We start from the raw sequence: 27,486 nt of genomic DNA, 5'->3' as shown, positions 1-27,486 counted from the left end.
CACAAAATATGGTAACACTATGTTTGAATGGAAGTTCAATTGCAGAATCCTGCTTTTGGGCATATAACGCTACAAGACTTGCTCCTAGAAAAAGAATGCAATATAAGAATTTTCCATAAGAATACTAAAAAGCATGTTGGCAGCTCATAAACAATTTGTTTATGAGCTGCCAACATGCTTTTTAGTATTCTTATGGAAAATTCTTATATTGCATTCTTTTTCTAGGAGCAAGTCTTGTAGCGTTATATGCCCAAAAGCAGGATTCTGCTATTGACAACACTAAGAGACACCTCTAGCTTAAAAAAGTGGATCTTCGCTTATATGGCCCCTTTTTGACATGGCTGTTTTCTAGGTCTCCTCTGGAAGATTCCCAAGCTACTTGGTACTTGATTTATCTACTTTGGAAGGATGAAACCTGAATTAACTTGCTTGCTGGGACCCGAGCCCATAATTCCAGAAGGCCTAGGTATGATAAAATTAAAGCTCAGACCCCTTGGCCATACCCTTTGAATAATCTTATCTAAGGTCCAGTCCTGCAAGCACTTAGACCGCAATTCTGCAATAATATCTGTGTAGGCAGACACTGAACTTAACAAGGCACTAGGTGTGGGTGTAGGAGTCCACCTCAGTACTGTCAATCTCAGGTGTTTAAAAACCAAAAGTTGGATCCCCAAAAAATCATGACATTGGCTCGAAAAAATCACAAGATTTTTAAAAACACACATTTGAAGTTCTGTTTATTTGCCTTCTGGCTTTGAACCTTTCAAGCTTCTCTCTGCAACGATGAAGGCTAAAAACCCAATTCACTTGACTCCAATATCTAGGACTTTAGGAAAATCATCAAATGTTAAGAGATTTGCAATTAAAATCATGTGAGTTGGCAATGCTTCCACAGAGCTCATTGCAGGATGATGGGTTTATATGCAGCCTAGTGTGTCAACAGAACTATTAAGTAGCAAACTCTACACTCTAGTATTTACAGGATCACACTCATAAGATGTTTGCTAATAGAGGGAAAAGTAAAATGTTACTAACAATTCAAATTCATAACAAGTAACTCACAGTGTACTTTATTATTTCTTCACAATATTAACTAGACAGACATAGAAAGTTTAATGGCAACATGTAACAGTTTAAACACAAAGAACAATGTAATCATATGAAACAATAATAAACTGGCAAACTACCTTACATACATCATCCAAGATAATGGATAAATGATACCTGCTTATATACAATGATGCTGGTGATATTTAAAAGTCAAATATTCAAAAGAAAAAATGCTATTTAAATAAAAATATACATGATTTTTTATGTGTGATGGGAGTTCTTAATGCTTTATAACTTGGTTGTAAGGATTTCAGTCCAGGATGAAGCTGCATTAACTTTTAGCACAGGAGCACATTTCAAAAACCATTTTAGATTAAATTGATTCCCTTGCCTCCCTGTTGCTTAGTTTTGTTTTAATGATATATAGGAATGCAAAATAAAACTTAATTTTTCTGGTTTTAGAGGATATTTACACTCCAAAAGAGTGAATCCAAAAAAGTTTAACTTCTCAAACATGGTATTAGGAGTCATTAACAAATAATGTGAATGAATCCACATGCTATCTTGTTTAAAAAAAAAATTAGAAATGCAGGCTCTTTGCACCTGCAACTTCATCACGTTTTTCATCAACATTTAAAAAGATTTTTAGGATATAAAATTAGTGCAGATGCATGGCCAACCACATCACCATGCAGAACTTCCACTGAGGTGAATGGGAGGTTTGTGTATGCAAGGACAAGAAGTTCTGGGCCCATAATCTGCACCTTATAGCATCCCATATTGACCTTCACACGCAAAAGTCTGTTTCCAAAGGAATTATTCCAGTCTATAGCTGTGTGCTTTATTAAAGCATCCCATGATTTCACAGATCACAACAGGAAACTAAGAAAATGCACAAACATGTAGATGGTTATGACTGAAATTTATTTCTTGGGCCATTGTGGCTAAGTTTCTGCATCATACAAGACTCTGTGTACAAACCCCACTCTAATCACCTTTCAGCCCTCACTAGCCCACTTCTCTCGGTAGCTTCAATTACCACAACAGACATGTTATTCCATTGTCCGATCCAATGTCTGGACTACCAAGACTTATCCTCTGTCTCTCCTCTGATGTCTCAATACTTAGTTTTAGGCTCTTTCCCCTTGTTTTAGAACTCTTATTTACACTGTACATACAGCCCTTTGTTTTCAGTTTTTATTTTATTTAATTTCCCCTGGGAATTTATCAGTGTTTATAAACACAACCACAAAAACAGGTGGGAAAATCAGTGCAAAAAACTATTATTAATTTTTTGGGGTAAATATCGGGGCTTATTTTGGTGGATGAAAAGACGGGCAGGGGGAAAAAGTATTCAGTAGATTAACGCTTTGAATTCCGTTCATCAATGTGGTTTGCTGAACTAAAACAGAACTCAAAACACAATGCTACCTCTGAGTTTAAGAAAACAATAGATCTCTAATCCCCAAATAAAACTTTTCACTTGAATAAACAGTTTACTGTTGTAGACTTATTAACCTATAAACGTTTAATAATTGGGCCACACCATTTGCAGCACATACACTCAACTTCATCCTTGTCTCCTCCTGTTTTTGTTTTTTTAAAACTTTCGAATATTTCCTTGTGTTCTGAAACATATTTTCATTTTCTTCCCATTTTAGTGTGTCAGATCTTTAAACTGTTATCTGCTAACAGCTTGAAATGTGTACATGGTGGGTGAGATTCATCAGTACGCTTAATGCGCACGCACTTCAGAGCTTACGTGTGTACTTGTTTGTATGTATCTTCTAGACTAATACATAGCCTTACTTCAACAGGCAGCTTTGCATATACACACAGACAAATGCATTATCGTAATACATATATCTTATACAATGTATTGTATTTTCCTAATAAAACTAGTTATTTTTTATATATTTGAATGATACAAAAGTAGGGTGAAAATCAGAAAAAAAATGAATAATACTTTTTGTAAAACCCAGGAAATTTTTGGTAAAAAATCAGTTAAAACTGAAAACAAAGGGGCTTATCGGTACATTGTGGAACTATGACAAATCGTAGATGATCTTATGATGTTTTCCTTTGTTTAAAAAAACAAGACTTTTTTTATTATTTTATTGAAAAACAAAGCCCAAAAGACTTAAAGGACCAAAAAAAATTGTGGTACAGTAACATCAAATATCTGATCTGGTTTGTAGATGATTGCTGCTAGAATTAACAAGGCTTTACTTAAGTACTTTGGGGGGGAAATTTTGTAACCTTTTGCTCTGTTTATCGTCACTGCCTATCATTTTTTTTCTTTTCACCTAGATGAAACATGGCCAAATTTCTCAGGCACTTTTATCCTCAGTCATGGAGATATATCAATGATCTATCTCCTCTCTACACTTCTTAACACCTCTTCCCGTGTTGTCCCTTGGTTCTCCACAGCCAAGTAACTTTAGAAGTGCAACTATTTATATGTTTAGCTTCTTTTTATAGATTGCCAACAGGACTGATCGGGGTGAGAGAAGAAGTGATTTTTAACTGAAATGTAGTTTTGGAGCATGATAATAAGGCCTTGCATGTTGTAGGGAAAGTTCTGTTTCATACGGTAACAAAGAAAATGGAAGTGACAGGAATCACTGGGAAAGCAAGAGGATTGGGGGGGAGATTTTTTTTAAACAAGTTCAAGCTTTTATATACATTCAACGTTTCTAGTATGGTGATTAATAATAAATGCATCATCAACTTACAGCTAATGCAGCCACAATATTGTACAATTCTGCAGTCAGAATGGGAAAGCTCCATTATCTGTTTAATAAAATAACCATTAACAGTTGCCTTGACTTTTTTAACTTATTAACTAATATGCTGGGAATCCCAGTGAATAGATACAACAGAACACAAATTGGCAGCATCTACATAATCATCTCTGTAATGTGACTACTTCATATTACTTCTAAAGCAGCTTTGAAAAATCTTGCCACTGGAGGATAGTCCAAAATAAACTCTATCCAAATTATCTTGGTAGTATAGCAGCACAGGAATTTATAGTTACTCTTTTTATATTTTTTGATGATGTAAACCGTCAATAAACAATTCAACATTGAAAAAGTTCAAGGTCAAATCATTCATTATTTTTAATGGGGGGTTAATGGGCACAAACTGAAATGAAGACTAGATTGTGAAATGTGGATTGAAACATTAGTACAGTGCCAATTCTAGTTCAGCTTTGTACCTGGCTTTCCATAAATTAAACCTGGTAGGTGGAAAAACCAAGACCACATTCAATTCCTAATATATGGTTCCCTATTATTTTTAAATATTTTTCATAAGTGCCTTGCACAGATGCATACAGTTCTGACATTTCAGGTGTTTTTACTCAGCAGAGTTTAAAAACAGATCACATTTGCTTTAGAAACATTCATTCCATTAAATGTTTCTGTAAAATTAAAATAATTTCAAATTTGAAATGCAGCGCTCACTCAATCTTTGCCCATAGAAAGTGTAGGTGCCGTGACAAAATAACAATAAAAATGCTGAGATGCACAAATCTAAAAAAAGCAGCTTTGAAGAAATCACATCAATTACAGCCTTAACAATGAACATATTACATTCCTAAATTACTGCAGATATTTTGCATATAATGCCACAAAGTTATATTATTGAAATCTCAAGGTTGAGTCTGCATAGTTTTTCATTGTATTGTTTTCACTCTGAAAGTACTTGTCTGTTGTTCCTGTCCTTTTATCCAGAGCTTTCTAACTTGTCCCTGGATGTACATTTAGCCACAAAGTTCATATTTTGACAGTTTCATAGTAAAAAAATAAAAACACTTGACTTAGAGGTTTTTAAGGTGGAATTCATAGAAGCGAAAAGCTTGTTAAAGCCCACCTTAAAGTATGTTGACATGTCTAAGATATATGGTTCCAGGATTTATGCAGTTGTTATAAAGCTGTATATTAAGTATTCTGAATTAATCTTATTTAAATTACATTTATTATTCAAGAAGCTGACTCAGTCCATCCTTTCCCACTCCTTATTCTCCCCTGAAATGACAATAGGCATCTAAGGAATCTGGATGTCAGTGAGTCTCTGTCCAGCTAGAGGATTAGGACAATTTCTTCATCTTCTTTATTTCTGTAGAAAGTCTTAAGAAATTATTAGCATGTAATACTTTGGCTGGGGGTGGGGGCGAGATGGGGGAAAGAATACAGGTCATCTGACTTCTTTGTTATGAAAATGAACGTGATTTTGGTGTCCAGTTTGATAAACAAGCATAGTTCGAGCTAATCTGGAACTCGGATGAGGTCTGTTTCTTGCCAAATAAATTTAAACCTTTTTCAACTTTCAGGGATTTAGAGACCAAACTTAATTGGTTTCAAAACCCTAGAGGAGCTCAGCAAGTAAACAGGATCAGTTGCAGATATGAGCCCACTAAAATGGGACACAAGTCAGGACTCCAGCCTCCAGCTGTGCTCTGTAGAGGCAGGCACTGACGGTCTCACGGTTTCTGCGTGTGTAGCTGTAAAAGACATTTTACTGCTGAGAAAATCATTGAAACAGTAATTTCTTGCATGTCCAAAGGATTTCATTTCATGCGCTCATAAAGAGTATCTGAATTGACATATCATCCTTTTAAGGCATCAGATGATACTGTTATGATTATGATGTATTGGCACAATTTGGTAACTTAAAAATACTTTCATAAAATATATGCAATCGTATTTCAAACTGTTGTCCTGCCAGGAGACTCCTATAGATAGCTGTCCTTCGAGAAGTTGCTATTCTGACACCAAGTATGTACCATATTGAATTGTATACTAATGTCAGTACTTGCCAGCTGGAAATAATTCTAACTTCACTCCCTCTGATTTTTTTAGGATCCCATCTCCTTGGATCTGTGAGAAATTGTAGTAAAATCAACACAATTACACAGTCTGAAGCAGCCCAAGTAACTGCTCCCCCAAGAGAAAGCAGGTAGGTCTTTGTCAGTATATTTAATCCATCCAGCTGCATTAATTTATTTTAAAAAATAAAAAAAGCTCAAGGTGTTGGGGGCTCATTACAATTCATAACAATATTATGTGATACTCGGATATAAACTGTTTGTAGAGTTTCTGAAAATAGCAAGTTAAATGTAAATATCTTTAATAAATAACTTTGTTTCCTGCAATGTAAAAAATAAATGATACTTCCCTTTGGCAGTAATAGCTGATTTATATTTAGCCAGGAACTTCTGCTCATAAAACTAATATCATTGTGCTACTGGAAAAAACATATTATTTTATTGTTTCGTAAGACTTTTGTAATCCATGGTTAGATAGTTGACTTCACTTATGTCCCAGATAAGCGCCAAGGGTGATGCAAGCTCCCACCAGAGCCAGACTTAGGATAGTCTTCAAAGAGATCCAGGAGAAATCAAACAAAGGCCTCATGTTGCTGCCGTACAACTCCACAAAGGCATCCTGGGTTGGGAGGAAGGGAAACAGGTATATGAGATTCCATAGCAATATGATATGCAGACAGGAACAAAAGACATTTGTTCATTAAAGCTACATTAATGATGATAAACACAAATTATTCAAAGAAACTAAGAAAAGCACAAGAGTGAGTTCTTTCATACAGGCAGGTAACTCCGGAACCATTTTAGCATACAAACTACTACTAAAATTTTAAGTTCCTTAGGTGAGGAATCGTCTTTTTGTACAGCACCTAACACAATGGGCTCCTGGTGCTACTATAATGCAAATAATAATAATTAATAATAAAATGAGTCTGAGCACCTCCAGCTCCTATTGATGTCACTGGTATTTGTGGGTGCTCAGAACTTCTGAAAATGAGGCCACTTTTGTTTAGTTTCCTAAATATGGATTTAGGAACCTAACTTTAGGCAGACAGGTTTCTTTTTAATGAAAAGATGGCTTTTGATGGCTTTTATTTTGTGACCATTTTACATTTTCTTATCAGAGGGGTAGCCGTGTTAGTCTGGATCTGTAAAAAGCAACAGAGGGTCCTGTGGCACCTTTAAGACTAACAGATGTATTGGAGCATAAGCTTTTGTGGGTGAATACCCACTTCGTTTTGGTGGCAGGGTTTCAATTTGTTGTAGAAAATAAACATTCCTTTTTTTCAGTTGCACTTCCTGTAAAATGTCTTCAGGCATTTATAATGTTACATTTTATACAAGGTGAATAGCCTCCTAAAATACACGAGTAATTCATGAATTACAGCAACAGAGGGGGAAAAAGCCACAGTGTAAATTACATGAAATAACAATAAACCTTTCAACCATGCTGTGTGTTTCCCATAAGATATAGACATATTATAGTACTTTATGCTGTCCTTTGTCATCTGATATCACTAGCTATTGTAGGTCAGAATGGAAAGTTTAGTTTTTGCCACAAGAGGGCGTGTAGGTTTTTTACATTTTGCTATTCAAATCCTGTTCAGTAGAAGTTCGGCTCTGAGGGAGATGAACTTAAATGGAGAAATTGTGTCTACTTCCACAATTTCTCTTTATAATAAGTGATACTGGACCAAATCCAGCACCCCTTACTGAGGCAAAACTCCTGTTGATTTCAGTGGGTGTATTGCCTGAGTTAAGAGCTATGGGGGTTCGCCCATAGAATGACTGTGTGCAGAAAATGCATCTCTCTTCATATTGTTTTTTGACATTTTGTTCCTTTAGGCCAATATTTTCAAACTTGTGTTTCTGAAGTTAGGTACTTAAATCCATATATAGGCACCTAAATAAAAGTCTGATTTTCAATTATGCTTCCATGGAAGCTCTGAGGGCTGAGAAAATGGCGCCACTTTAACTTCAGAAACACAAGGTTAATAATGCCGTTCTTAATGTTTTGTTGTGTTATGTTGGGTTGTAAAACACATTTGCTGTGCTGTTTTTCAAAAAGCACCTTTTACTCCCCTCCTTACGGCTATGAGACAACACAGACTGCAAGCAAATATTACAGACTGGGCTGAATCTTGCAATCCCCATTGCAGACTCTCACTGATTTCAGTGGGAATTTTGTCAGTGTCAGCGGTTAAAGATCAAGCCTTATAAAAATACGACAAGGACAAAGTTCAATATACAACAATAAAACTATAGGAAAGAATAGAGGAAATTTGAAGAAAAAAAAAAGTATTGAGAAAATGCAAGTCACATGAAAAGTTTTTAATGTTAAACTTCAGTGACGCTCTTTCTACAGTCTTGATCCTACTTCCATTACACCAATGGAAGCAGAAACATATCCTGTATCAACCCACCCCTATCCCCCAGGTTTAGAGGATGCTCAGCCCAATTTATTACAAAAGCTATTGTTAGGAATCCAATAGAGAGAGCTCTTGGTGCCTGGCATGAAAGTAGGTGAGAGTAGGTTGCATTAACACAACGCAAAAGCCCTGACTAATGGTTCAAGAAAAAGAATGTCAGCACAAAACGTTCTCCATGAAATAGTTTTTGTTATTGAGACTATTATAATAACAAGATGAACCCAACCTTTTGGTTTCTGTACTATATATTACAAGTAGCTACTTTATGGGTGCCTTTTTATTGCGCTTTTGCCTTCTCAAACATCCTGATTAGGCTTATTTCCGAAGCCTGTTTGAACAGCCTGTCACTATTTGTTTAAGTTTCAAACCTGTTTTAAATAAACACATGCCCATTTTATGTATTAAAACAACAGAAGAGGGGGGCCTACCCCCTCCCTAGTGAAAACTGCTTTTAATGCCAAGAGAACTCTAAACTGTATACAGAATGTTCCATAAGTTAGGTCTCTTCCTATGTATATGTGCATTAGTACTTGTAATTGGATTTTTGTAATCTAAATTGATCTGAATAAAATAAGTGTCGGTATAAAAAAAACCCCACACGTGACTTGACACAAACTGCCTGAAGCGTTTGAAGTCCTCTCAGAAATATTCTCCCTCGGTAAAAATGCTTTGCACCCACACAGAGCCTCAGAGCCTGGATCCTGTGTACAGCCTGATGGGCCTCTGCAAAGCTGCCATGCTTACTGAAAAGGCTTGTAGAATTTGAGAGAATGGTAACTCTTGTAGGGTTTTATTTTCCACAGAACTTCACAGAAAGTTATGCCCCAGTATAGAATTCTCTAGGACAGTTCAAAAACCTTAGAGAAAGAATTTCCTTCTCTATGAAACTCTATAGGTTTTTGAAAGTAATTTCTATAGAACCCTACTACACTCCTATTATAATAAAACCCACCCTTTTACTTTAATCAGTTTAAATTATGTTGGACTTTTCCATAAGGGAAGGGGGTGGTGAGGGAGGGATGGAATCCTCATGTACCTGCTGCATTCTCTTCTACAGTAGGAAAAGGACTGGCTGGTGGATCTATGGAGCTGTGTATACATCACTACCAAACTGCCCAAGCTGCATGGAAGTCTTGGCCATGATGTTCTACATGGCCAGCCTGTGAGGGCGCCCCATGACAGTTCTGCTCCACCATACGCACCCACAGGAGTTGGAGAGAGGATCTGCCCCCCAATAACCAGCCACCTCCAGTTTGCCACCCAATCATTATTGAAGGGTAATATTGCTGCAAATTTATAAAGGCTCAGTATCATTGCTACATAATCTGCCTCTCTCGTACAGTTCAGGCTGGGCCCAGCTTTTTTAGGCTGTGTAGAACTAAATATTTCCCATATGCTGAGCCCAGTGATGCATTAACAATGTGAGTTTTCTTCATTGAAAATATAAAGGGAAAAACCAGCTTAAGTGCCACACTCTGCATTTATTAGTAAGGGGGTGGTGGGCAGAGCAAACATGAGGAAGTAAAGACTTCCTTTTTCTACCTGAATCAAACAGCTGGTGAGGAAGTGACTTTATTTCCCTTGTTATCATTGGTTGACAGGATATCCTCTTGAGCCACATTGTATTGAATGAAGTGCCTATGAGACTTCCATTTCACTGAACGGGAATTGCCTTGTAGCTATTTTATGCTGCCCTCTCTGTGACTCCAAAATAAACAAACAAACAACATTAATTCTAGGCTTTTGAAGAAACTTTCATGACACAGCTTTACAGAGAATGACATAACTGCTGATGCCGAGAGTGAGTGGATGAATGACTCTTCACTTCTCCCTTGCCTTGATATGAAAAGCCTAAATTTTCATAAATCTCTAGCTTTAGGAGAAGGATTGAGAATTGTCTAAATCAGCCACTGTCTTATAAAATAAAACCTCATTCTGCAAATAACAAGAATGCTCCTGGAACATGAAAAAATAGACAAATGTCTTGCTGTTTTTCTGAAGAGTTAATTGTTATTTTATGTAAATACAGACTGAGTACGTATGCAAATAAGAGCAGCTCTGATCTGCAGTACGTTGTGCCTGGTTTTGGTGTTTCATGGTCCTGACATTTACAGAGGCCAATATCTTTACACGGGGAACGCTGAAATGTTAGCAGCCCACCAGGGTATGCTTTTCAAATCTTCCTGCAACGGAGCAGAATTGTATTGCAATAAAATCTGTGTTGAGTACCAGCAGGGAAGCATCAGGGGCTGGACTTGGTTCATTATGTTAATCATTGTGATGATAGGGTTTTTATGCCTACATTTCACATCTGGGCAACCCACTGTGCAATACATCAAAGCACTGTATTAGTTTCCAATCTCCTATTTTCCAGTAGTGGAACTGGACTGGATTTGACTCTCTCTCACCTTTCCCAAAAGGTTAACCTGAGGCCTACCGGTGGTGTACTGTTCCCTTCAACGAACTGTAAGACTAACACTTTTCAACCCATTTGGACAAAGTATCTCTCACAATGGTGGCCTTGCTAAACTGTTCCTTATTTGTACTACCTGTTAGTGCAAATACCTGCCTTAACAACCCCACAATCTCAGGGGCAAATCATACGATTCTTATTCAGGGAACACTTCCATTTAAGTCAATGGAAATATTGCCAGACTAAAGACTGCAAAATATGGCCCTCAGCGTGCAAGATCTATGAAAGTTTTGATTTGTACATGCCAGCCTCTGTAAAGTGCTGAATACACTTAAAGAGCGATATTAATAATAATTATAGTAAGTATTGTCATAAGTATGAGTGTTGTTGTTTTCTCTTCTGGAGGCTGAGCCTATCAGAAAAGGGATATTTCACCCACTATTCTGAGAGACCAGTAAATAAACCTTGGTTAGAGAGAGTGATTAATTCAGTCTGGTTAACCACATGATTGGTAAGGTAGTGTTAAGTCAACTTGCACGGAAATCTATACAATGTTCAGTCTAGGCTGCATGCTTGTTAAACCAAGTCAGCATGTGAAATGTTTAAGCAATGAGACTTAGTGTTTTCAGCTCATTAAGTTATGCATGGTTCTGCAATTCCCCCCCAAAAAACCCAGACCCAGTGGAGGCTGCCTTGTTTTGCTTTCATTCCTGGAAAATGAGATACTTCTGGAACCAGGATACCAGCTGGAATATCATTGCAACAGCATTACCCAATCAGTGGTATCTGATGATGTGATACCTCTTCTCAAGGAGCAGTATTAAATGATGGAAAAGATTACAATAATCACTGGATTTAGGGAGTACACTGAGTGGGTAAAACCATAGACCTACAAACAATAGTGGTGCTGCTTGTGTCTACCCCCTAACTGTGAGAGCTCCAGTGCAGTTCATTTGGGGGAGTAGATTTATTGGAAAATGAGCAGAGTGTGGGGGGGACGGGCTGAGGGAGCAAGATCTGTATGTCCAAGCATTTCAATTCCACAAAGATTAATTCAGTTTTAAGCCCAGCTTCCTGTTCTAGCCAAATTAGGTTATAAAATTAGTTTTGAGGAATTTAAATTGGGTGTAGCATGATAGTCTAGGCAAATACATGTGTCAACATTTTCTATTGTTCCAGCTGTGTAACTGCTAACTGAAATTTCACATTACATAAATTAAGTAAAATCTTATATTGGTACCAGTACACTTTTTATGGTTAGAAGCTGGGTTAAATCTTGTGACGGGACGAATCAAACTGATGCGTGACTGTGCCTTCACTTATGATAGTTATAAGAAACACTTAAAGGGGCCCAACTCAAAACAAGACCTAACAGAATCTGCTCAGAATCTAGCACCAGGTGGGCGGGGGGGTTCCAAAGGGTAATGTGGCCAGGTGAGGGTGAGAGGGCAGAACACATAGAAACTCAGAACAGATAAGAACTGAGAGAGAGGCAAAGGCAAAAATGAATAAAGCCAAGCAGTAGCCTGTGAGCAGAGTGTGACTCCGGGAAAGGCTATATAGAGAGCTTTTGGGTTTATTGGCTTAAAGATGCTTGGGGCTGTAAAATAAGAAACCTCTCCTTCTTGTTGTTGGTTCCTCCTGCGTTCAGCAAAGCAGGACTTTGTGTATTAGGGTTACCATATTTTGAATGTCCAAAGAGAGGACACTCCACGGGGCCCTGGCCCCGCCCCCCGGCCCCGCCCATGCCCCAACTCCACCCCTTCCCCAAAGTCCCCGCCCCACCTCCGTCCCCTCCCCTGTTTCCCGTGAACATTTGATTCGCGGGAAGCCTGAAGCAGGCAGCAGGTAAGCTGGGCGGGTGGGGAGAGGAGGCGCGGCCCAGTCTGGCCCCCCCAACCGAGCGGCTCCCTCCAGCGGCCGGCCCCGGCCCCAGCGTCTCCAGCCTGGCTCGGCTCCTGGGGTGCCGGGCCAGCCCCTGGCCCCGCACCGCCCGCTGGCCCCCGGTCGAGCACCCCCGGCCCGGCCCAGCACCCAGCGGCGCCGGCCCCTCCCTATTTTCCCGGACATGTTTGGCTTTTTGGGATTTCCCCCTGGACGGGGATTTGAGGCCCAAAAAGCCGGACATGTCCGGGAAAATCCGGACGTATGGTAACCCTATGTGTATATTCCTTGAAAGTAAACAAGAGTGCATCAAAGAGAATATCAGACTCCATCGATTTCTACTTCCAACGGGAACATCCCTAGGACCTTTAAATGTCAGGTTGAAAAATGCCATATCTTTCAAAGTGGAGAAGTTAGATGCCTTATTGGTCATTACATTCTCAACTCTTTACAAATCACTTTAAAATAGAAATAAAAGTGACAAAATGAGTTTGAAAAAGTCAGCCTGGACCCATTTTCAAACTTGCGTACGTAAGGGCCCAAGCCTGCAAACACTTTACTACTCTGAGTGGTCCCATCAGAGTTTACTGGGTTGAGGCCTAAACGAGGCAGTGGTGCTGGAATGAGGGGTGCTGCTGCACCACCGGCTTGCAGTAGTAATTACAAACACCAAATACATAGTTTCCATCATCAGTACCTGCCCCCCGCACTATAAAAAAAATTGTTCCAGCACCCCTGCAGTTAGGGTGCTTAATTCTGTACTTAAGCACTGAAATGCTGTTCTCATGTTAGATGCCTGACTGTCAATTTGGAACTAGACCACGTAATTCAGGAGCCCATGTTTGAAAACTGGGCTCCCCTTGAGTGCTGTAGTAATACACAAAAATATTAGCACCTGCCCCTTACATTCCCTGTGTGTGTTCCAGCTGCGAGTGCCTATTAAAAACTGCTGCAAAAGAGTTAATTCATGTAAGTGTGAGAAATGGGAACTGAAAGTAGCTGCTTGTTACATGTTCAAAGTAGCTTGGCCTTAACTATTGTCATCAACACACTGCATCCAAGGTGGAGGGCCTGGTGTTTTATTACAGCTGTTCTGTTAGACTGGATCATGGGTTTGATCCTTGCTTGTTTTAATCAGCAGGTGCTGACTGAGGTAAAAAAAAAATACACACAAGGAACATTAGTTTCCTAAAAGGAACTTGCTCAGAGTGATCTCACCACTAGCCAAGGCAGCACATCAGCATGAAGAGGGCGAAATGGAACTAGTTTGAGCAGGCTGCATCATCAGCTGAACACCACGAGGGTCCAGTCATGCATTCTCTCTAGCTTTTCCTTTTTAACACCTTAGGAAAATATGTGATCCTGCTCGTTTAAACTAGACATTAAGTTTTGATCCAAATGCCTTTGGCTTGACTGACCTGCCCTCCCCCTTGAGCAATAGCTATCCAGGACTGGATTTGAACTTACAGGGTTCTAGTCCAGCGCCTATTGTATTCTCTGTGTTATTGCAGCACATGATGTTAAAAGTTCACACAGTGCCACTGGCACCTTCTTCAGAAATGCCACAAATTCTTCACATGGCCTACAGCAGACTTTCTTAAAAAAATAATCTTGTGATTGTCAAGTGACTTACAGAAAGAACTCACATTTGTAATAAAAAGGCTGCAACCAGCGTAAGAATGCTTGAGCCAAATAAACAGCCCCGAAGACTGTATTGGACAAGTACACCGCTGCCTCCACCACCACCTTGGAAAAATAATATGAACTTGTGCGTGTGTGTTCTTTGGCAACCACATTTTTACTGATAACCCAAGCCGTTTTAGTTTACTTGGAAAGACTTGATATAAGGAAAAGGAGCGGCAGCAGGGCTTTAGGGAAGCATGGTAGAGTAATGTAAGCTCTCTTGTCATGACTACCCAGCATGCAATAATGGGAAGAATGAAGGCATCAGTTTGCAAAGTCTCTTCTTCATTACAGCAGATTCTATGCAGGCCACTACAGTGAACAGCATAGAATCTGCTGTAATGAGGAAGCGACTTTACAAACTGATGCCTTCATTTTTCCCATTATTGCATGCTGGGTAGTCATGACAAGAGAGTTTAAATTACTCTATCATGCTTCCCCAACATAATGTCAGCACTTCTTCGTTTTCTGTATCTCCTGCCTTAACGTATGCTATATGAAGAGATTGACTTGTGAGGGGGCAAGGGAAAGGAATTGCCAAAAACTAAAGCCCTGTGTCACTCCTTTTCCTTATATCAAGTCTTTCCAAGCCATAAGGGGAAATGAGATGGGGAGGTTTCCTCATCTGCAGCTGGTTGGAAGGTAGATTTTCTTTGTCCTAGTGCCTCCCCTCTGCTCCCAGCTCCTGTTCTTTTCATAATATAAATGACTCACACAACTGGAGGAGCCAGGAGATAAACAAAAGGAGACTCAGCTGGCTCATGCACCTGCACAGCAGTGTGAAGAAAAATCACGAGTCCTGTGAAATTAGGCACATGGGAGGGTAGTAGTTAAAACAGATTTAATGGGACAAATGGAAACTTCTTCCTGCCACAATGAACCAAAGTCTGCTCGTATTCACTTCATCCTAAAATGTCCCCCAGATTCCATACAGTGTCACACACCCACTTCACCCTACTGACTTCACTGGGTTGCATGCGGGTTATTAAGATAGACTTTGGCAGACACAACTACATTCCTTTTGTTCACTCAGTTAAGCCCTTGTTAAATCTTAGCAGGTAGGAGCTAGCAGGGACAATATGAAAATCCAGGGCAAGGTCAGTGTGTAAGAATATGATTAATATACAGATTGAGAGACTGCATTTTGTTATTCAAATCAGCTCCTTCAAAGTTCATTTGCATAGATAGTTGTAATCCATTAACTATGACAGTTAGGCTTGTTCAAGTACCACAGCACAGAAACTAAAAATGAAGACTTAAAAAAAAACAAAACAAGAGGCACCAAAGTGAAAAATAGCTGAACTTCCCTCAAAATAGACAGTTCCTGCTGGGATGTTTGAGAGAGTAACACTTTTCTTATCATACATGTATTTTTATTTTTCGGTACAAAAATAGTCTGCTAGTGCTAGAAGCAAAGGCAGAAGGTCCATGTTTTAAAAGGTGTTCCTATACTGCAATTAAAAACCCGCCGGTGGCCTATGCCAGCTGACTCAGGCTCCAGGAGCTTGGGCTAAGGGGCTGTTTAACTGCAGTGTCGCCATTCGGGCTGGAGCCCAGGCTCTAGGACACTGCGAGGTGGGATGGTCCCAGGATCCCGAACATCTACACAGCAATTAAACAGCCCATTAGCCTGAGCCCTGTGAGCCTGAGTGACCTGGCATGGACCAGCTCCAGGTTCTTCTCTGCAGTGTTGATATACTTGTAGTCACAAAACTGAACTGATGTTAAAGGTGAATAAGAAAAAAAATTAGTATCTTTATTTTCAAAATCAAACCATTTAACTAAATGTTAAGCACTGATCTCTTCATTAGTCTGAGTATTAATTTATATCACATTCTTCCTAGCAGGCTAACTAATTCTCACTGCAAATGAAATGCACCTTGAGAACCAATACATTTCCTAACACACTGACTATACCAGAAACTTAGGATATGATTTTCCGGGTAGCTGAGTACCTGGAGCTCCTGCTAACGTTGTGAATGCTCAATCTCTCTTGCAAATCAGACCCCAGTATGAGTCCTGTAAGTTCCGACATTTTTCATGCAGTTCTACCAGTTTACCAGACATAAACATTGCTAGGGTGTACACAGCTGATCACGTGGTGAAGTGCTGCCTATTGCAATTTATCAATGGCTCATGCAGAGTGCACAGAATCTTTCTAGATTGAGCCATTAGGTAGAGTGGAAGCTTAGAGTGCAAGCCCTTTGTGGCAGGGACCATGTCTTTGTTCCTTAATCATATAGTACCGAGCACTATGGGGGTCCCGACCAGGGATCCTAGGCACAACCACAATACAAATAATAAATAGTAATAATAATAATGAGTCCCAGTAACGAAGTACCACTGACTCCTGAGGTACCGCTGTTGGCAAACTGTACACACAGGTCTTTGGGAACAGCTGAAGTAAAGCACAGCAACAGCACACTGAATTCCTGTTGTTAGTCACAATAGAAACTAAAAGGAACATTATTGAGTTAACCATTTTTTTTTTTGGTAAACTTGGCCGCTCAGACCTTAATAGGCCTGAGCTTCAAAAGGGCTGAGCAGCTGTATTTCCATTTGTCTTCCATGGGAGTTGTGGCTGTCCAGCACCTCTCACAAACCAGGCCCTAGGTGTATAATTTCTGAGAATAACAAATCAGATTCAAGTTCACGGAGTGCTTAAACCTGTCACAGTGATCTTGAGTTCACAGCACTAGGAAGGAGTGGGCTGTGATCCCGACAGGAAAACGCTTAATTTATTTACTTGTCTGGCTTTTACTACAATGAATAGGAAATTCACACAACATTTCAGATAATCAAAAGGAGAGTAGGACACACAAACAGGACCACCATCCAAGACAGCAATAAAAATTAAATACAATTCAATATACATCAAAATTGTGCTGGAAGGCATTACTCTATTTCTGAAGTTAATATTACTTCAAAAATTGATAACTGTCAACCAAAATTGGCATGAGGTAAGCGTATTGTAGAGCAAGTAAAGTGTACTGTAGCACAAGTAAAATCTTCTGTCTACCTAGGAAGCTAGGTCAGTGCTAACGGTTCCATCCAGAGTGAGGTTAAAAGGGGATGTGCTTTAGCTATAAATGCTGCACAGAAGTTGATGAAATCATGGATTGATAAAAACATTATGTTTGGTACCAAAGTGAAAGTGTATCAAACCAGCATACTACCAGCATTACTCCATGGTTTGGAAGCAGCTGCATTAAACGAAACAGACATCAACAGTCTGGAGGCAGTAGAGATGAGAGTTCCTTGGAAAAGGGGCAAGACAAAATGAAGAAGTTAGAAGGAGAGCAGGATGTGAAATCAGGGTACACCATTGGCTGCAATCAAAAAGATTACGATGATGGGGGACTGCAGAAGACAAACAGATGATAAAATAATGCAACCACAACTGAGGTCACTCCCCAACACCAACTAGGCAGCGAAACATTGTGTGCCGGGGAACAACCAGGCTGGGCTTAATGAAGGAACAAGCCAAGGACACGAATGAATGGCAATGCAGTAACTGCTCCCTCTGTCGGTAAAGATGCTCTGGGGTGAGAAGAAGAGAAGTGTACTGTGTGCTTCCTTACATCTATTCATGTAATTCTTATTAATTTTCATAAGTAAGTGTCCAAAAGTGATCACTGCAAATATTACAGATTCTTCTATATGGAGAGAACCCAAAATATCCTCTTCTCTGTATACATCCCACACAGTGAACTCTGCACTAGCAACCACCACTGGAAGGCAAATCCCTGTCTTAAGTGGCCACTTCAAGTATCTACAAGAATGTATTAAAATGCTATCCACATAAAGGATAGCTAGGCACAGAGGAAAATGAATACAGGACCCTTGGGATCCACATCTGGTATAAAGAGAGGACCCAGATGCAGCAATGAGGCACAACAGCTGGCCCTGGCACTGCACACAGGGTGACTCCTGCTGGCAGCCACCCTCTAGGGCTGCCTCAGTTGAGAAGATGATCAAGGTCTCAATTCTCCTCTGCACTCAAACTCTGCCACACCCCCACTTTGCCCCATGCCCGCAAACCTCCCATCCCTAGTGTGCCTCTCCCCCCACCATCAGAGGTGGGCTGGTGCAGGAGCGGTCTCTGTTCGCGTTATGCCCTGGGGTAGTTCATCTCTGCAAAGAACATTGTCTGGTGGCTATTCACAGCTGCAACCCAACGACAAAGTGACATAAGCACCACTGATATGTCTAGGTTCTTATACCACACACACTGCTGTGGAATCTGAGCATCTAGTGATGGATGCAATTTAGTTAGACCTTTTGCAAGCTGACAGTGGAAGTTGCAACCCAATATCCTGTTGCTCCTAAATGCAGCCAGCTGTTTGCCAGAAACCAGCTCCAGTGAAGCTGCCTCAAAAGTTCTCAAACTTAGCAGGCGTTCTGCTCGGTTATGTTCCCAGATAATGCACGAACACAGAATGGGAAACTTGCCAAGCATCATGCGGAACCAAAACAGAAATTCAAAGTGCTGCAGGTCTGAGAGCCAATGGAACATACCAGCCTGCCAAAATGCTACTGTAGCATTCCCAACAAGGTTTTACTTTGAACTTGATTTTCTTTGTATCTGTCTGCATGGGGAATATGTCTACACATCAAGTAAAGTGTAGCCACGGCAGCCTGGTGGCAAAATGGGCTAGCCACCCTGAGTGCATACCCACTGGAGACATTAGGCATGTACGTGGGGTGGCTAACTCCTTCCACCACTCGTGCCATGTGGATATGTCTTCTCACGTGGGACTCTCACCTCCAACTGCAAGTATAGACATACTGTAAGAGGCTCATCCATCAGAGGCCAGGAGCATCACTGCTTCTTTAATTCATAGTAAATAAAAAAGTCACAAACAATTACAAATCGTTCCTTAGTTTCAAAAGTTGGAATCGGCCTTCAGATTTTGTGACTACTTAAGGCTTGATCCTGCTCTGATTGTCAGTAGGAACAGGATCATTCCCTGAAAGAACAGTTTTAAATGCCCCTTCTTCTGATTATCATCTGAGTCAAGACAAGAAGATAGAGAAGGACTGGAGGTTGGGGGAGATTAAATTGTACTAAATATTATTCAAAAATACTTTCTATATTAAATTGGAGGACTGATTTGTTTAAGGGAAGAGGAGACAAGAGAAGAGAAAAATGGAGGGCTTGTCTACACTAAAAAATTTGCTGCTTTAAATATCCCAGTATAGTTAAAGTGGCAACCCCTAGTGTGGGCCTGATTATACTGGTATATGAAGCAAAATAATCTATAGTGATATAAGGCATCTTTATACCGGTATAAGTGTGTGCACACTGGGGCTATGTCTGCACTACGGACCTTACGGCGGCACAGCTGTATGGCTACAGTTGCGCTGTTGTAAGGTCTCCTGTGTAGCTGCTCTATGCTGGTGGGAGAGAGCTCTCCTTCCGGCATAATCAAATCACCCCCACCGAGCAGCCATAACTATGTCGGCAGGAGAGCTTCTCCTGCTCACATAGCGCTGTCCACACTAACGCTTTTGTCGGTGAAATTTATGTCGGTCGGGGAATGTTTTTTTCACATCCCTGAGCAACAAAAGTTTTACCAACAAAAGTGTTAGTGTAGACAAAGCCTAGGGCTTATACTAGTATAAATAATCTGTAAAAAAAAAAAAAAAAAAACAAAAAAAAAAACAAAAAAAAAACAATCACACCTCTAAATGATGTAGTTATACCAATATAACTTTTCTGGTGCAGACCTGGACCTAGTAAGCCAAGAGGAGGGGGCGAGGGAGCAAGGGTGGAGGAATTATTTGCAGGTTACTGATTTATTATAATTTGTTCTTTAAAAGATCTTACATGAAAGCAGATAAAACAAAAACAAAGACCCTTTTCCTTTCCCCTACTACTTAATCCCATAACATTAAAGTTAGATTTGTTGATTTGTTTCTGGAAAGCAAACTGAACTAAGTCCGTGACTGCAACACTAAGTTAATTTGGTTATTTGAGAAACACTTTATTTTAAATGTTCCCCACAGAGTCTTTAGTATTTTTTTATATTTTGTTTCCCGAGTCTGTTTGACCTGAAAGGAGAGCATTTTTTACAAGCCACAGGATTGAAGGATCAGAGTAGTTAAGAGATGGAACAGACCTATTGGAGCATTAACTTCATTCCTCTGAGAGTCCCCCACATATTGGGGAGATAATAAAGATAGCATCTGACTGGAAAAAAAAAACCCTCTGCTGCACTGTTTCCATCTTGCCTAGCTCTTTTCTCCATACATTTTGGGACCATAATTTTATAATAAAAATGTGGAAGACTTTATTGTTCCCCCCGTGTCTGCCCTGCCTCTTTCCTATATTTTCTCATTTCATTTTAAGCTTTATTCTCTCACTCAAATTCTCATTGCTTGCACCCTACTTTCTTTTTTGTATAGTTTGTCTATATTTTGTGGGTTTTGTTCTTAATTTTGTTCATGTATTTCTTTCAGATCTTTAACCTCCATTTCCCCCCGCTTTTATCTTCTCCCTCCCAGTGCTACCCTAGGAAATTTCTGCGAGGCACTAGTTATGCCTTTACTAATAAATTGGCTACTCCCAACCACAAATTGCAGTGAATGTAGAAAAGGACAAGGACATGTTTAGCATCATGTTTGCTAATCATTGTCAAACCCTAGACCCAGTAGGTTTCAACCATGACCAGCTGACACAATGCTGGACATAATGTATCTGTGCCAAATGCAAAGTTGTGAGTCGCATTGTGTTAATGAGACTCTTCAAGGTAATGTTTTAACATAATATTTGATCATGAAGTCAAGCCCCACGTGTGGCTCTGTGAAGAAAGTATAAACTGGTTTATAAAATGTGTAATGCACATTCAAAATATAAAGTCAAGGTTATTGGAGAAGCCAGAAGCATGAGGGGAAACTTGTGTTATATGTGCTTTCCTGATATAGTTTACACCCCCCATTGAAACTGCGATTGGGTTAAAACATTGATTTCAATACAGTTATATGAAATGCTGTGAAGCCAACACAAAACCATGACAGCAGAAATGGAAGGTATGGTCACCCTATCCATGTGGCTCAAATTTTAGCTAAGAGCATTTGTCTTGTTGCCTGAAGAGAGGTTTTTCCTTCCATTCTGCAGTCTCCTCAATGGTCAAAGAGATATTAGCAGCTGGGCTGCATGAGAAGTTCTCTGAAGGCTCTGAGACTGACATGGAGGAGATGCTCTTGAGCATATATTTGGCATCCTTCTCCTCACCTGTGCATCTGGCTACCAGAAAATAAACTGTTCAACATTTTAAGAAGATTGCAGTTATCTTTCCACTCACCCTTTACACAAGAAAAAAATCCCTCTCAAAAAAGTGTTGTTAAGCCTTTCCCACCAACCAGAAGCAGAAAGAATTCCCTGTTTGTATTTTAAAAAAAAAATTAATACAGGACTGATCCTCTCTATTGAATTTCTTAGATGTGTGTCTTATCAATCTCTTTGGATACAAGTAAAATAATGTCACCTCATGTAGATAAAGAATCTAATATTCTGAACACAGAAACTGCCATACTGGATCAGACCCATTATTACTAGTCATTATTGCTCAGTGGCTCAGCTACTATCACTTCTTGAATTAACTTCTGTTTGTTAGTTAAGACAAACTCAAGAATAGCTGCCCTGTCCTCTTGTGTGCTCTAGAACTAGCTGTACCAAGATGCAATCATTTAAAGTGTCAAGAAATTGTTTAAACTTTGTCCTGTTGTGCCGTTTAACCAGTTAATATGTGGGTCCTACATTATCATTTTGTTCGAGTTTGCTGCCTCTTTGATTTCTCTCAATGTTGTGCACTCAATTTCCTTTTCTTGATCTCGAGGTTGGTAGTATAGCCCTACTAATATATTTAGATTCTTACAGCTTGGGATTTGTATCTTTGTATTTAGTGATTCAATGATGTGGCCCTCTCCACTCAGAATTTTTTCTCTCACTAGAGTCTATCTCAGGGGTTGGCAACGTTTGGCATGCGGCTCGCCAGGGTAAGTACCCTGGCGGGCCGGGCCAGTTTATTTACCTGCTGATGCGGCAGGTTTGGCCGATCGCAGCCCCCACTGGCTGCTGTTCGCCGTCCCGGGCCAATGGGGGCGCGATCGGCCGAACCTGCCGCGTCAGCAGGTAAATAAACTGGCCTGGCCCGCCAGGGTGCTTACCCTGGCGAGCCGCGTGCCAAACGTTGCCGACCCCTGGTCTATCTAATCCTTTAGTTACAGTGGTGGTACTCTACCTTTTTGGACTAGTCTGTCTTTCTTGTATAGGTGTAATTAGGCTCTGCAGTATCCCATTGTTTTTTGTCATTCTACCACGCTTCCATAATGTTTATTATATCAAGGTCCTCATCCATTGCAAGGCATTCTAATTTATAATTTTTTTTATTTTTAAACTTCTCACATATATGTATAGATATTAATAGATGTTTATTATGGTTTATTGTTGTCTGGGTACCTTTTTTTATTTAACTCTAATCTGACATGCTGCTGGTTTTATAGCATTTACCTGTGTTTTCATCCTGTCCCTGTTCTAGTTCAGTTGTAATTTGCATCCTATCCTTGGTTGGATACACAGATATTGTTGTATTACCAACGTCTTTAACAGATGTTTCTATCTGACTATGTGCTTCTCATTCCTGCTGGCTCCTGTCCCACTCTTAAACACTCCTCTAAAACCTTATTTGATTTACATGGCAGCTGTTGGTTTCATTTTGATCCCCTCTGTATAGGGTCCCCCTTCCTCAAAATGTTTCCTGATGCCTAATAAACCAACACCCATCTTCTTTGCAGTTTTCTCTATGAAGCATTGAGACCCCGAAGGTCCCTCTGTTCGCTGGACCTGCATGAGTGACTGGAAGTATTTCAGAGAAAGCTACCTCTCAGGCCTTGGACCTGTAAGCCTTCTACCTAGTAGTCTAAATTTAACTTCCAGGACCTCTCTTCTAGATCTCTGGTACCAAGATGTAACATGACCACAGAGTCCTCTCTAGCTCTTTCCAAAAAGGACTTCATTGGGAGCTCCTGGGAAAATCAGGCCACTTATTTAGGTGCCTATTTTTGCCATTAGGAGTGTTTGAAAATCTTGGGTGAAGTAATACGTTACAAAATTACAGTATGGATGAGGATGGGGAACCTAACTTTACGCTCCCATTTTTGAAAATTTTGGCCATATCACTTTCCAAAACTATGATCACTTGGGCTAAAATTTGCTTGGTTTTTGCTTAAATGTGACTTGTTTGTAAATTCTGAAGACATCTATTCACTTAGAGTTGAATTTTCTACTACACTGAAGAATTTGAGGGGGTTCAGAGAAAAGCAACAAGAATGACTCGGAGCGTGGCAAAAACACTCTCATATGAACAGAAATGGAAAAGTCTGGGGCTCTTTATCTTAGAATGGAGCTGAATAAGAAGGGACATGACAACAAGTTGATAAAATAATGAATGATATTTAGGTTAAATAGGGAGAAGTGAAGCTACCTGTCTCATAACACAAGAAAATGAAATCAAAAGGTGGCAAATTCAAGACTGATAAAAGGAAATATTTTTTCACACAACATATAATTAGGCTGTAGGATTCATTGACACGGGCTACTGAGGTCAAGAATTTTGCAAGACTCAAAGAGTAGATTGGATGGTTATAGGGAAAACAAGAATATCCAGAGTTATAATAATTAATTGGAAAAAATATTGGAAGGTATATTCAACCTCATACTTCAGGGATTAAGCCAATGTCTAACTAGTTAGAATTCAGAGGTGACTGTGGGTGCAGATTACCCGATATCTGCCTACTGTGCCTGTCTTGCGTAAAGGGTGAGTGGAAAGATAACTGCAATCTTCTTAAAATGACAATGGCCAGCACCAGATGCTTCAGAGGAAGGTGGAAGTCTATCTACTTTCCAGCTGCAAGGTAGCCATACCCTGTATTTCATTTCTCACCCCTCTTTTTTAAATATGTGCACACAGGTTAAAAATGGCATTTATGGAAGAGAAGAACATCCTCCACACAGAGGTGCCAGCTATAAATCTGCCACTGTTAATATTTCTCAATCTCTCCCTCATGATCAGTTGTGCCTCCCAATCAACCCTCTCCATCCATTCTATGCTTTCACTCACTTCTCTCAGACCACTAACCCACCAGTGATTCACCTCTCACACCTTACCCACTACTTTCACTCTCAGTCACTGGCCCGCCAGTGTCACTTTATCAGTCTTGCTCTCATCAAACCATTTCTTTCAGACACCCACCCCTCTTATCCACCTCTCACACCTGATGCAGATAGGGACTTTAGTCAACGTTCAGTCTGAGATTCTTGGGTCAGAAGATGCTAAGAGAGCGATGACGGCAATGGATTGGAAATCCTACTGTCAGGAGATGTGGCATGTGTTCCTGGTGTTACATGTTTCCGAGTTCCTGTGTGAGTTTGTGTCAAGTCCTTAGGCCCAGATCCTCAAAGGTATTTAGAGACTTAATATCGCAGAGGGTCTGGGCCTTACTTACAACAACCCTGGGGCTAGTCAAGTGGGATTTGTTAACCCTTCCCTTGCCCCCCCTTGACATTCTGTACCCCAATGCAATACCCTGAGACCTTCATATTTACCATGGTGATATGATTATGATATGTTTTCTACAAAGTATGTCATGTAAGGTATCAATGGCAAAGTTATGACTTGTTGAATATGATTACCCCATTTGTATGTATGTATAATTTTTGTATCTAAAGTTCTGAATATTGACTATGTACCAGTATTTCAAATGCATCTGTTCCTAGGTAACACCCACAAAGTAATTTACATCCAGTCTAGCCAGCACATTGTGAATGAACCATTCAAGATAATGTCCCATTAAGAAACACAATAGGTCTTAGAAGAAGCTTATCCCCACCCAATGGACTTCCCCAGAATATAGGTAATGGCCCCTGCTATGATTCATCGAAGTATGCAAGGGCATGTGATCAGATCATGTGATACTGGTCTCCATCTTGTGCCTGTTCTTTTCCACTGATGGTGCTGGAGTCTTTGCTTGGAACAATGAAGTTCCCTCCGCATGGAAGAAACTATAAAAGGGGGAAGTGACATCATCAATTGGCCTCAATCTCCCCATAACTCAACACCTGGAAACATCTTAGGAACAAAGACTGGACTGGGGAGGTGGTCCCAGGCTGAAGGGATTTCTAGCCTGTTTATGGAAGATTGGTGGATTGTACCATCAGGGTGAGAGACTGCTTGATTCAAATCCTGTCTAGTGTATAGACCTGATTGCAATTTTGTTTTATTTCTTAGGTAACTAACTTTGATCTGTACGCTATTACTTATAATCACTTAAAATCTAGCTTTCTGTAATTAATAAATCTGTTTTATATTTTTTACCTAAAACAGTGTTGTTTGAAGTGCAAAGGGACAGTACAGCTCTGGGGTCCTAGGCTGGGGATCTGGGGGGGACTGGCTGAAATCTCTCTATTGTTGGTTCCTGGATGGCAGGCAAAAGCATTCATGGACTTCAGCTGGGTGTGTCCCTGTCTGTAAATGTTTGTGTGAGTGCAGGACTCGGAGAGGTCTGCAGCTTGTCACGGCATCACAGTGCCCCAGGCTAGTGAGACAGAGGGCTCAGCAGTACCCCAATTCCAGAATGCACCCTGGGGAAGTTCATCACACCCCCACACAAGCAGGTTGAGATCCATCCATGTTCAGATCTGGGGCGAGGATTCTTCCTTCCATAGTCACTACAGAAAGAGGTTGCTCACAGCAAATCAATTTTAGTTTGTCTTTTACTTTATCTAGCTTTATATTCCTGCACTTGGTTACTATAGAAAATAAAAGTCTGAGCCACATTTGTTTACCATCTTAATTCAGACTCTACGAATACACAAAATAATGAGAAAAAATTGTTATTATTTTTCTCAAATATTCTTCAATCTCTTAGGTATCTGGTGAATTCACTGGAATGTTACAGGACTGTTCTTGTGGCCTAGTCCTCAATGACTTATTTTATCCTTTCAATCCATGTATGCACCATTTATTGACAGAACAATAGATGCCTGTCAACACCTGCCACCTTACAGAATGACTAGGGAGTGTTATAGTCTGATTTAGAATATAAATCAGCTTTTGTACAGTACCCAAAACAGTTTTTCTGTAAACAAAACCTCAGAAGCAACACTAAATATTAGTGTAGTAGGAGGCAGACCAGACATCAAGAACATTACAAAGAAATAAAATTCAGTTCCTAGTGACATTTTTTGGCAGTTGGTGACTATCCACTAGAAATTATTTAACTAATCAGCAGAGTCCACTGCTCACTAGCTGGACTTGTGCTATATCTATCCTGTACGTTTAGAGTCGATGGCCAGGGTCTTCATCAAGGGCCTGATCTACAGTCCATTGATGCCAGTGGAAGATTCCTATTGTCTCAGTAGGCTTTGGGACGGGCCCTTAAGGAGTCATGGCTGAAGAGGTCAGGCAGAGCATCCTCTCCAGAGCCGCTCTGAATGGGGCTTGATAGGCACATGGGGCTAGATTTACAAAAGAAGTTAGGTGCCTAATTGCCACTTTAGATATCTGAATCCCATAATCAGGCCCCAGTGGGATTCACAAAACCTCTGCTCAGCTGCCCCTGAGTCCTGCAGGCGCCTAAACACACTCACGCCTTAGCTTTTGCAGTGAAAGTTCCCTATGTTTCTGCCTCCGAGCATGTGCACTGTATCCCACACCAGGCATCTGGACACCTGGGCCCCAGTGAGATACACAAGCCGGGGAAGAGCAGGTGTTCCTCCACCTAATGTGCATGTGGGGCCCAGTCTGGTAGTCATAGTTCACCTCCCAGATAGGGCCCCTCTAGGGACATGGGTTCAAGTCCCTCCTCCATCTGAGCAGGAGAAAGGATTTGACAGGGCTCTACCACCTCTCAGGTGAGTGCTCTAATCACTGGGCTATAGGATATTCTGAGGTGGGGCTCTCTCAGTTTTCACTCTTTGAAGCTGTTCCACTGGCTTATTCAAAAAAAAAAAAAAAAAAAAAATCATTGGCACAGGGGGACTGGATGCTGGGGCTCTCATCTCCTGTGTGCTCTACCCACCACATTACAGCATCCTTCTCCTACTTGCGTTCATTCATTCTCTCTCTTTCCCCCTTCCTCCCCCCCAAATTTTTTCCCTTAGATAGCCACAGTGGAACAGCTTCAACAGGAGAGAA

At 40.3% G+C, this 27,486-nt stretch overlaps 1 protein-coding gene across 4 annotated transcripts in view; it reads right to left on the bottom strand.

Moving 5' to 3' along the window:
* Positions 1-1,047: 1,047 nt before the first annotated feature.
* Positions 1,048-27,486, bottom strand: part of BCL2 (BCL2 apoptosis regulator) — a 128,438-nt gene continuing 101,999 nt past the window's right edge. For all 4 annotated transcript variants that reach the window (XM_054018171.1, XM_054018170.1, XM_054018173.1 and 1 more), the window contains one exon: positions 1,048-6,500. In XM_054018171.1, the coding sequence (XP_053874146.1) occupies positions 6,366-6,500 (135 nt within the window). In that variant the 3' untranslated portion in view covers positions 1,048-6,365. The remainder of the gene's footprint in view (positions 6,501-27,486) is intronic.

Source organism: Malaclemys terrapin, chromosome 2 (assembly GCF_027887155.1).
Source record: "Malaclemys terrapin pileata isolate rMalTer1 chromosome 2, rMalTer1.hap1, whole genome shotgun sequence".
Taxonomy (NCBI): domain Eukaryota; kingdom Metazoa; phylum Chordata; order Testudines; family Emydidae; genus Malaclemys; species Malaclemys terrapin.
This window is presented reverse-complemented; position numbering and strand designations above follow the sequence as displayed.